Source organism: Euwallacea similis, chromosome 10, assembly GCF_039881205.1.
Source record: "Euwallacea similis isolate ESF13 chromosome 10, ESF131.1, whole genome shotgun sequence".
Taxonomy (NCBI): domain Eukaryota; kingdom Metazoa; phylum Arthropoda; class Insecta; order Coleoptera; family Curculionidae; genus Euwallacea; species Euwallacea similis.
This window is the reverse complement of record NC_089618.1, coordinates 3525739-3535172: the sequence shown is the minus strand read 5'-3', so window position 1 is coordinate 3535172 and position 9434 is coordinate 3525739. Positions and strand designations below refer to the sequence as shown.

The 9434-nt window shown below is 39.6% G+C and overlaps 5 protein-coding genes across 7 annotated transcripts in view; 2 read left to right on the top strand and 3 right to left on the bottom strand.

Annotated features, from left to right (window-relative positions):
- Positions 1-37: 37 nt before the first annotated feature.
- On the bottom strand, positions 38-1157 carry LOC136411451 (myb/SANT-like DNA-binding domain-containing protein 4). Its single transcript, XM_066394027.1, has 4 exons — positions 845-1157; positions 578-790; positions 345-521; positions 38-295 (listed from the first exon to the last, which is right to left on the bottom strand). Exons 1-4 carry the CDS (start codon positions 1068-1070, stop codon positions 111-113), a joined length of 801 nt encoding a protein of 266 aa, XP_066250124.1. The 5' UTR covers positions 1071-1157; the 3' UTR covers positions 38-110.
- Positions 1158-1529: 372 nt separating this feature from the next.
- Positions 1530-3850, top strand: LOC136411540 (RNA polymerase II subunit B1 CTD phosphatase Rpap2). Of its 2 annotated transcripts, none has more exons than XM_066394146.1 (7): positions 1530-1738; positions 1857-1968; positions 2025-2189; positions 2236-2360; positions 2415-3359; positions 3414-3563; positions 3617-3850. In XM_066394146.1, exons 1-7 carry the CDS (start codon positions 1668-1670, stop codon positions 3798-3800), a joined length of 1752 nt encoding a protein of 583 aa, XP_066250243.1. In that variant the 5' UTR covers positions 1530-1667; the 3' UTR covers positions 3801-3850. The 2 variants fall into 2 exon arrangements, with proteins under 2 accessions (XP_066250243.1, XP_066250244.1); XM_066394147.1 differs by having other exon boundaries at positions 1589-1738; positions 1822-1968.
- Positions 3851-4148: 298 nt separating this feature from the next.
- Positions 4149-4790, top strand: LOC136411413 (selenoprotein K-like). The gene is made up of 4 exons (XM_066393969.1): positions 4149-4269; positions 4325-4406; positions 4466-4573; positions 4627-4790. Exons 1-4 carry the CDS (start codon positions 4251-4253, stop codon positions 4721-4723), a joined length of 306 nt encoding a protein of 101 aa, XP_066250066.1. The 5' UTR covers positions 4149-4250; the 3' UTR covers positions 4724-4790.
- tan (C45 family peptidase tan) lies at positions 4764-6905 on the bottom strand. The gene is made up of 7 exons (XM_066393961.1): positions 6665-6905; positions 5975-6169; positions 5819-5926; positions 5481-5715; positions 5192-5429; positions 4951-5144; positions 4764-4900 (listed from the first exon to the last, which is right to left on the bottom strand). Exons 1-7 carry the CDS (start codon positions 6752-6754, stop codon positions 4809-4811), a joined length of 1152 nt encoding a protein of 383 aa, XP_066250058.1. The 5' UTR covers positions 6755-6905; the 3' UTR covers positions 4764-4808.
- A 404-nt stretch (positions 6906-7309) lies between these two features.
- LOC136411407 (cytosolic non-specific dipeptidase-like) overlaps positions 7310-9434 on the bottom strand; it is a 47493-nt gene continuing 45368 nt past the window's right edge. Inside the window, exons 1-7 of one of the 2 annotated variants that reach the window (XM_066393959.1) lie at positions 9377-9395; positions 9022-9112; positions 8797-8963; positions 7977-8744; positions 7757-7923; positions 7451-7702; positions 7310-7400 (exon numbers count right to left, since the gene is read on the bottom strand). In XM_066393959.1, coding sequence (XP_066250056.1) covers positions 7353-7400; positions 7451-7702; positions 7757-7923; positions 7977-8744; positions 8797-8963; positions 9022-9056 — 1437 coding nt within the window. In that variant the 5' untranslated portion in view covers positions 9057-9112; positions 9377-9395 and the 3' untranslated portion in view covers positions 7310-7352. Of the gene's footprint in view, positions 7401-7450; positions 7703-7756; positions 7924-7976; positions 8745-8796; positions 8964-9021; positions 9113-9376; positions 9396-9434 lie in introns of those variants that run through there. The other variant, XM_066393960.1, reaches the window with a different exon arrangement.

The following is a 9434-nucleotide window of genomic DNA, read 5'->3' as shown; positions in this document are numbered from 1 at the left end:
ATCAGAGAAACTACAATTATTATTATTATCCTTAATATATTCAAAAGGGGGCAATAATTTATTAAATAGAACAACATAACAAAAAAACTCTCACAGATAATTAGTTTCCTTTAATTTTGTGCATCTTCTATAGCTAGGGCCCGTTTTTTAAGTTCAATATCTAGTTCCAACAGCTCCATTTTCTTTCTGTGTTCAATACGCGCTCTCCTCTCTGTGGACAGCAGCACCTTCCTCTTTACTTCCTGAGTTCGCATCCTGTGTTCATGCTCAGTTATTTGCCTTTGTTCCTCTCGTTCTAAATGAACCATTTTAAATCATTAACTGCAGCTTAAGACACTTCTTACCCAAATGCTCCAGCTGCCTCTTGACCAGCTGCAACCTTGGTCTGTTGACCAGGTCACTAGGCAAATCCCAAAGCATATCTTCATCTGTTACTATAAATCTATCATTTTCTCCTTCAGGAATCGAGTCTGAGGGTGGAATACTGACATGTTCAGTTTTAATGTTAGTGCCAGGAAATTCTAAAATAATCTATTTTTTGCAGACTAATCATCTATGTAAGTATTCAAATCCATACTGGTTTCTGGTAAAAGCACTGTGGTGGGCTCGAAAGCATTCCCACCATGGGCTTCCAACATCTGAATGAGGTCCTTCTCATACTCCTCCAATTCCACAAAATTGGGCTCCTCTTTACCAAGCTCCTCTCGGTTCTTAGCCTCCTTCTTCCTAGCAATTTTCTTCATTGAATCATACTTCTGCCTGATCATTTCCACGGTCCTTTTGCTGACTCCTTAAAATGCCTCTTATGAGAAACCTTGGGGCTCAAAAAACAGCTGTTGAGTACCAACACAGTTATTGAAACTCTCGGCAATGCTGTTCCAAATCAAATCCTTCACTCTCCAGGTCTCAGAATCAGTCTTTTTGTTTTCAATCACCTCAATGTGTTCAAAAATGAGTTTCATTAGAATGCGCACTTCTTTGTCCGTGTAATTGGGGGCTCGGCGGCGCTTTGAGCTTGAGGATTGGTCGCCGTCCCCAGGGCCCATTATGCTTATTGGGGGTGTTTGCATTTAAGGGTCTTTAGTATTGGTACAATGTAGACAAATAGATGGAACGTTTTTTAAAAAGGTTTAGAACTTCAGTCTTAAGAAACTGAGAGAAAAGTTCTTGGATGTGACCAACAATCTAAAGAACCTAACCTAAGTTTTGTAATACGTTTTTGGTACATGCCAGTATGAGTGTTTAAAATATTGAAAAATCTGATATAATTACTACAAATCTTTCTTTAAAAAATTATTTTAAAAAAATAAATAAACGAACAAAATGCATTTTTTTAAGACACTAAGATAGTTGTTACAATCTTGAGACGTAATTTTAAAAGCTTCTCAGAGATTATCATTATGGCGTATTAACTAAAATCTGTCCTTTTCTATCAAAGACCATGAAGCGAAAACAAAACAATATTTCCAAATAAATTTACCTTTTTAATATATCTGACTTTAAACGTTAAAACCATATGTTCATGTGACATTTTCTCAGGCATATCGTGGTTTTCAACGTAGGGCTCCACCAAACGTTCTCTTTCCCTGGCGGGCCGGGAAATTAAAAGCAGGAAAATCCAATTTTTCAATGATCCCTGCCTCGCCGCACAATCTACGCGCATCACAATGCAGGATTCATTAGAGGACTATCTGAAACTGACTCGACATTCCAGCCAGAACGACCCACTTAAAATCAGGTAACGATTTTCCTCATTCACCACAACACTATTAGAGAAAGTTGCCGAAATTTCATAATTGCACACCTTGCGTAAAGATTTAGCACCACTTTGCTAATGGAATAAGCTCTGTTTCTAGTGAGGAAATGGTTGTTACGGCTCAGCTAAAGAAGGAGTGCGACGCTCGAGCCATAAAGATCGTGGAGTTCTCTATTGAGGGCAAACTAAGGCCTGAAGTATTTACTAAATGCGTATGTAGCCTTGTATTAAAATCTTTCTGTTTAATTTTATTATGTATTAACTATAGCTGCCCTTTATCAACCAGTCACATTATCAAGATATTGTGGAGGAACGAGCCATTACCAAGTTGTGCGGTTATTCATTGTGTGGAAAACATATTCCAGACATGCCAAAGAAGCAGTATTTTATCTCAACAAAGAGCAATAAAGTCTATGACATCACAGAAAGAAAGGTAAATGAGTGCAAAGTTAAATGGCTTTTTCAAGTTTTTTTTGCAGAATTTTTGCAGCAACTTTTGCTACAAGGCCAGTCTGCACATCAAAAAACAAATTGACAATAACCCTTTATGGCTAAGGAAGCTTGAAGACATTCCAGAATATAAATTATTACATTCATCTGAAGGGTAAGACACAACATTCCTTATCTAAATACACCAATCATTATTGACACTTTCCAGGGGTCTCCCTGGTGAATATATTGACCAAGGCATTATAAAACCTGCAGAGGAAGTAATGGGATTCACGTCAATAAAGACCTTTGCCCAAGCTTCTTTGGGGGATCTAACAGAGACTTCAAGAGAAAATAAAAAAGCTGGAGGCTTCAAAAGACCTAACAGAGTAAGACGCAACAATACAATGCAGACTATTAAGGAAACTGATGTGGAACTTGTCGAAGAGGAATTGTCTCCTGCAGCGCCTGTTAATAAGGGTGTGAAGAAAATTAATGTAAAAAAACACAATGTTGTAACTTTGCCTGCAATAGAGGAAAATGAGGAGAGGACCTCAAGAATTGAAGCAAATATTAGTAGCCCTGTAATTGAAGAAATGAAAGAACACCATATTTCAGTAATAATAAGTAAAAAAGAGCCAATAAAGCCGAAGAAAATCCTAAAAAAAAAGCTCAGTTCAAAAGCCTTGGACTTAGAGAATGTGGTGAAGAATGCCCTGGAAAGTTGGATTACCATAGAAACCTTTATCTTCATCAATGGGGAAGACAAAGTGAGGCAAACTTTAGATGAGAAAAAACTAAGTGATTGGTTTGAAAAACTGCATGTAGTGGCGCTTCGCAAGGAACAGCAGTTAAAATACATGCAGATCTGCAGGCGGTTGCAACTGCAAGAGCTGGCAGAAGAGAGGTTTGATAGAGTTGTGGTGGGGGGACGCAAATTAGAGCCTTTAATTGATTTTAAAAAACTGAAAGAGGATACCAAGGAAATGAAGTTGAAGGTCAAGGCACTCTTCAAGGGAGACATGTATGAACAGGATGACAAAAATTTTCCTGCTCAAAATAGTAAGACTGAGGAAACTTCTCTAGAAGGATCTCCAGCAGTGCTGCCCCCTATAGACTCAAGCTCACAAAAACTGCTCCGCAGGAAGATTTTTCTGAGCTCCCTCAACAAGGCGTAAGACTTGGTAACCATTAAATATAACTCACTTATCCTTTTATGTTTGAGCAGAATCCAGCAGTTGTTGCAGGCCTTAGGGAGCCCCTGTTCATCAGTTTTATCAGATCTTCAAGCTCTGGCGAAAACGTTCCATTTAAAGGCCAATAACATTACTTTTAAACCGCTAGTTTGGACCTATATCGCCCTAATTCTGTTACACTTGTAAATTCGCTTCTAATCAGATTTATGCAAGTATGATATGAAGAGTGTTTTAGGCTGGCCATCAGGGACGACTGCTTAAGGAACTTGTTGGAAGAGCGGAGATCTCAAGAATATATTCAGCTGCTGTTCGAGGCCCTGCCGGGGCAAAAGAATTTTGTTTCGGACGTTCTCGAACATACCTGGAATATGGATTTGTTTGTGGAACGGTATATTACAAAGGACTGTGACGAAGTGTGATTTTAGATGTTAAGGATGATGCCGAATGTTAATAAAGTATTACGGATTATGATTGGTGTTTTTATATATACATGGTGTTTCCTAAACATGCGACGTGACTTTAAGGGGATATTCCTTGGGTAAAACGTTTAAAACGCATCACAGTAATTTTACCGAACAATGAAAATGTTTAATTAAATTGTCATAAAAGCGATTTTTCTTTAAAATAATTTAAAAATAAATAAAAAACATTTTTTTTCGACACCCTGTATTAATTGAAATTTTCGTTAATTGCGTTTGTTCCCATGTATTGAACAAAGACAGTTAGATATTCCATCGCGCAGCTGTTAAACATCACTCAAACCGAGCAAACGTCAAAATATATCAAAACAAACCCTGACGTGTCCTATAAACAAACATTAAATTCACCTGTAAATTTACCCTTTTAAACCCCCTATAAAAAGCCAAACGATGGTGTACGTAAAAAGCGGTAAGTCTTTCCTTTCTTGCTACATTACAAAATTAACAATTCAATCTTCTCTCAGATGGCACCGTATGTCATCAACCTCCGATCCACGAACGTTTGGTGAGATTCATTTTTGGAGCCTTTTCCTTCATTATTTTCTTGTATGTGTTAATTCCTTTTCCCCAAAGCCTCAATCTTACCACTTAAATCTGTGTTACAGCTTTAAGTCTTTAGTGGGCATGGAAACAAACAAAAATGGTAGTTCAGGAAGGAGTGGATCTTCATTTTTGGGCGGAGGATTTGGAGGGGGTGGCAATGGCCCTCACGGGTAAGTCAGTGTGTTAAATTTTAAAGGGGTTATTATTATGAGTGAATTCATAGGCCTGGGGGCGGGCCTAAATTTCGGACCATGCGAGACATAAACCCACCAACGGTTAAAGGAGTGGGAGGTTGTCCTGGTGGGGGTTGTGGGATGTAAGTTTACTTTTTGTGACCTTTGATGTAATACAAATGCATTTAATCTCATATTAATATATTATTATTATTGTTTGAAAGTCTTATTATTAGACATCAATGGGCAGCACCACTAGGGGTTTGTTCTTTTCAGGATTATCTGCATATAAGGCCCAAGTTTTCTTTTTAATATCAAATATTCCTACAAAGTTTTATAGTCAAATAAAACTTATATTTAGGATGAAAACTTACCAACGCAAATTGTCTTAACCTGCTGGAACTTTTGGTCTCTGAATACTGGATGTGTGAGATGACTTTGGTCACTCAGCATTTTCCTTAAATCCTCCTCATTCTTGGGGATGGAGTAAGTGCTAAAAGTTTCCAAGCGAGCCACACTGCTATCAATCATGTATTTGTTGGTTTTCTCCGATTTTAAGTGAAGATATCTTAAAAAGTCTAAATAGAGGTGATTATTATAAGGATGAAACCTTACGAATTAGTATGGTAATTGTACTCTCCAGAATTAATTGTTAAGACATCCAACTCAGACTCATCTCCCTGATCTGTAAGAGCAGGAGCCATTTCTATGTTATAAAATTTCACTGGTTCCTTGAGGAAGGTTATATTAAAAGAGCAGCCATCACCAACACCCCTGCCTGAGTTTTGTATAATCTCCAGACTCTCTGAGAAGTCTTTTGCTGCAAGCAGGGCTCGGGCAATGAAGTGCCTGGCTGCAAGCCTTTGTTAAATCTTTCAAAATTATAATCTACCAAGATTCTTACGCGTTTTCCCAGGCCTCAGCCTCGTACAGAACAAAGTATTAACTGAAAACACCAACCCATGGTGATTATAATTCATGGTGTACCCAGGCAGATGCCCTGCATAGCATAAAGAGGTAAATTTCTCCTCTTTAACGCCCCATTTGCCTTGTGGTTGGTCGCTGATAATGTGTGCTGATACAAAATAATAATGGTTTAAAGTGGTGGCCAATGCGTCCTCAGTATGGCCCAACAGCTCCTGGTATTACAAGATTATGAGATTGAACTAATCCTCAACCAAGGCCGAGTGTGCATGGCATTCCGCAGATCCAATAAAGATAATTCAATTAGTCAATTATTACCTGATCGTTGTGGTTGATGCAGATGGTCGAGCAACCTGTGGGGAGGTCTCTAGTGGGCTTCTTTTGGGCTGCGGCCAAAATTATATCGTCCATATGCAACAGGAATAGCTACAATATAATGTTATTCCCTTGTCGTGTTATTTTACGAATAAGAACCTTGTGAAAAGGGACCTTCGCCCCATCAGCGATTCCTTCCAACTCCCTTACATATTGCGGGAAATCAGTTTTGAGATTTTTCAGGGTTTCATCGTAACCGCTCCTGCCTGCTGGATTGGAATAGGCCTCCAAATATTCGGGGAGGGCCTCGGCTCGTTCCAGGAAGTTGTGTATTAAGCCGGAAAAAGTGCGGCCCTATTGAAATATTGATTCGTTAAGTTGCGTTAATCTGAAGCGACATGAAGGTCGAATTTTAATTGCTGTAATGAGTAATTACATGGACGATGTGCAAATTCCAATTCGTCGACGATAGTATTCAAAAGTCACGATATAGGGCAAGGTCGCTCCTTTGGGAAAATAGACGAACTGCCGTAATATCTCAAGCATCTTTAATAATAAGCGAGTTAACGCAGCATCTTCGTTAATACACCATCATTATTGTCTTTCAAGGATGACTGGTGTGTTAAACGCAACTTTAATTGAGCGCCATATGGGGCGTATGACCACAATCAAGCTAATGATAATTACAATGATGAGCATGGGTGTTAGGTAAGTAGGTGCGTAATCAGGGGCGGCCTTAACAAGTCTAACGCCCTGAGTGGAATTTTAAATCACCACCCCCTGGCACCAAGAAAAACCGCCGACCAGAAAGTCCGTTACCCTCTCAAAGCCGGTATTGTGCGTACTTACCACATCAAATCCGACCTCATAATGGGTTCCCCTGGTGTAGAGAATGGGGATACAATTTCTTCTGCTCAATTCGGTTTCTGTGGGCTGCATATTTACTTTCAAAATTCCCAGTTGAAAAATTTCCGCCTTTTTGTCCCGTAATTCGCGGCACTAGCAAACGTGGAAACGAATGACCAGACGAAAAAGACTTCGAATGTTAGTCGATGTTTGGGTTTGTTTGTATTAGCTGCGTTTCAAAAACTGAACTGGGACTTATTTGAGGAAAAGTTGAAAACAGCCGCGGTCCGAGATTGGCGTGCGCAAGCTGCCGCGTGAATGGTTATTGACAAAACATAGATTAAAGGAAATAGGACTTCATGTGATTGATAAGGAAGTGAAAAATGAACATACATATTTAGTTATCGTTGTTTAAATATTACAAATTGGCGTCTCGTTGTTGTCTCGCCACTTAAAATCCGTTACACTCAGAGAATTCTGGTTTTTAGGTCTCTAATGCTTGTATTCTGGGACTATTTACATGCGATGTTACAGACCGCTCGGGTGATGCCAACACCTCTGAGGTGATAAAGCTATAGAGAATTCAGGCATTAATCTTAGACCTCTCCACACATTCTTGTCGCCACTTTCTAGGAACCTATGATAGTCTTAAAAAATACTCTTTTATTCAATAAAGACTCATAACATTCAACTACTTCAACTGCGACACTTCGTACAAGTAGGCGGCTAACAGCTTCACCTGAAACAATCCGTTATTAAACATGTAAACCTTCCCTGTGAAATTACAACCCCTCCAATATAATTTCGGATGTCCAGTTTCTCATTTTGGGAATGCGCTCCGTCGTCTCCGGCTCCTACCGGGAGCAGCAGTACATTCCGTCCCGTCGCCTTTTGCAGGGTTAAAGTTACAGGAATAGAGCCCCCTTCTCTGGTTAAATCTGGATCCACCTCATACACATATTTGGTAGCCTTGATGGCTGCAGTATAATGGGGATGAGATGGGTTTTCTGTCCAGGGATGACCTCCGTCGGCCATATAAACCTAAAATTTTTAAATTGTATTTCCCTAAGAGTCACTGCTGTGGCTGTAACAAACCCTCATGTGATTGGGGCTTCCCCGTTTCTCCCAGAGTTTTTGTATGTACTTGCACACATACTCTTCCACTTTTTCTGGAGTCTGATTGGGGACGATTCTAATGGAAAATTTCCCTACTACTTTAGCAGGAATTACAGTCTTTTGCCCAGGCTCACTGAAGGCTCCCTCTATATTCAACTTTTCACTATTATTTTTCCAATACCAAGCCAAAAAAACGTACCAATTCCGTGCAGGGATAGAGAAGGATACCGCCAGCGGTGAATTAAAATCTTCTCTTTAACTTCATCATGCAGCAACTTCTTGCAGTGCACATCTGCCCGATATTCATCAACGTCAAAATCAATTTTCTCATATATTTCTTTCTCATTCTTAGATAAAGGGGCCATATCATCATATAACCCTTCAACAAGGATCTTTCCATCTTTGTCTACAAGACAACTCATTAGGTGCACTAAGTCTGTCATAGCCTCATGAACTGTGCCCCCATAAATGCCACTATGCAAGTCTTTCCCTGCACCTGTCACCTCCAAAAAAAAGTAGCAAACGCCTCTTAAACCATAGGTGATGCAGGGCTTGTTTCTGCCCAGCCAATAGTTATCAGAGATGCACACATAATCCACTGTAGACAAGAATTTGTCTTTTTCGGCCATGAGAAGATCATCAAGGCCTTCACTGCCACTTTCCTCCATTCCCTCAAAAACAAACTTCAAGTTTACAGGCAAAGTTTCCCCTATTTCTTTATAGGCTTGAATGGCATGCATCCAACACAATACTGGACCTTTGTCATCACTAGAGCCTCGACCAAAGAGTTTTTCATTTCTCTGAGTCAATTCAAAAGGTTCACTGTCCCAACCATCAGACAAATGGGCTGGCTGGACGTCCAAGTGTCCATAGACAAGAACAGTCTTTTTTGTTGGGTCTGTACCAAGGTGAGCGAGGAGAATTGGAGGTAAAGGCACTATAGTGCCATCGGCAAACTGTTGGTTGCCTAGATTTGCTGGTGTTATTGAGATTATTTTGAAGGGATTAACGGTACGCACCTAGTGGTCTCAACTCAGTAGTGGCTCCAAGGCCCTGTAGGCGGCTTGAGGCCCACTCCATCATTTTGAAAATCTCTTGGCGAGTATGTGGCCAAGCAGAGACAGATTTGATAGCAACCGCCTCCCGGAGCAGGTCAATATAGGTCTGTTTTTTGGTTTCTACATGTCTGAATGGGATTGTTGGTAGTAGATTTGGTATGTACAGGAACTGGGAGCGGTACTTACTTGAATAATTTAGTAAGTATAGCTGGTACGGCCATGGTTGGCTGGATTTTTGACACAGAGTATATTGGGATCCTGTCTGCGACTGACTTTACTGATTAGGATTAATTTAATGAAAATTAAATGAATTTGATGTGCGATAACGAGAAAATATAAAAAAACATTAATAACATAACCTGACTTTTTTGACATTTTATTTTAGTTATTCGTCAAATTATAAAAGTATATTCTTTGTCCTTGTTTTCACTATAGTAAATAACAAAAATGACATGATACTACGGTAGTAGGGGGGCTGTTATACCCCACCCCAAAATAGCACATTTACCAATTGAAATTTTCTAAATCCCCAGGTACCTACCTAGCCCTCAATCACCGCACTAATCTTTTAGTCTCACCCAAACCATTGGAAAAACTCT

Bases quoted from the DNA above. Each gene is read 5' to 3' on its own strand.
- LOC136411451 (XM_066394027.1), bottom strand. From the start codon at position 1,070: ATGCAAACACCCCCAATAAGCATAATGGGCCCTGGGGACGGCGACCAA. The intron at 791-844 runs GTACTCAACAGC...AGGCATTTTAAG, and splicing joins GAGTTTCAATAACTGTGTTG to GAGTCAGCAAAAGGACCGTG. The intron at 522-577 runs GTATGGATTTGA...AGATTATTTTAG, and splicing joins AGTGCTTTTACCAGAAACCA to AATTTCCTGGCACTAACATT.
- LOC136411413 (XM_066393969.1), top strand. The intron at 4,407-4,465 runs GTATGTGTTAAT...TCTGTGTTACAG, and splicing joins TTTTCCTTCATTATTTTCTT to CTTTAAGTCTTTAGTGGGCA. The intron at 4,574-4,626 runs GTAAGTCAGTGT...GTGAATTCATAG, and splicing joins GGTGGCAATGGCCCTCACGG to GCCTGGGGGCGGGCCTAAAT.
- LOC136411540 (XM_066394146.1), top strand. From the start codon at position 1,668: ATGCAGGATTCATTAGAGGACTATCTGAAACTGACTCGACATTCCAGC. The intron at 1,969-2,024 runs GTATGTAGCCTT...TATTAACTATAG, and splicing joins CTGAAGTATTTACTAAATGC to CTGCCCTTTATCAACCAGTC. The intron at 2,190-2,235 runs GTAAATGAGTGC...TTTTTTTTGCAG, and splicing joins ATGACATCACAGAAAGAAAG to AATTTTTGCAGCAACTTTTG.
- tan (XM_066393961.1), bottom strand. From the start codon at position 6,754: ATGCAGCCCACAGAAACCGAATTGAGCAGAAGAAATTGTATCCCCATT. The intron at 6,170-6,664 runs GTAAGTACGCAC...ATATTTCAATAG, and splicing joins ATGAGGTCGGATTTGATGTG to GGCCGCACTTTTTCCGGCTT. The intron at 5,430-5,480 runs GTAAGAATCTTG...AAAGGCTTGCAG, and splicing joins GCTGAGGCCTGGGAAAACGC to CCAGGCACTTCATTGCCCGA.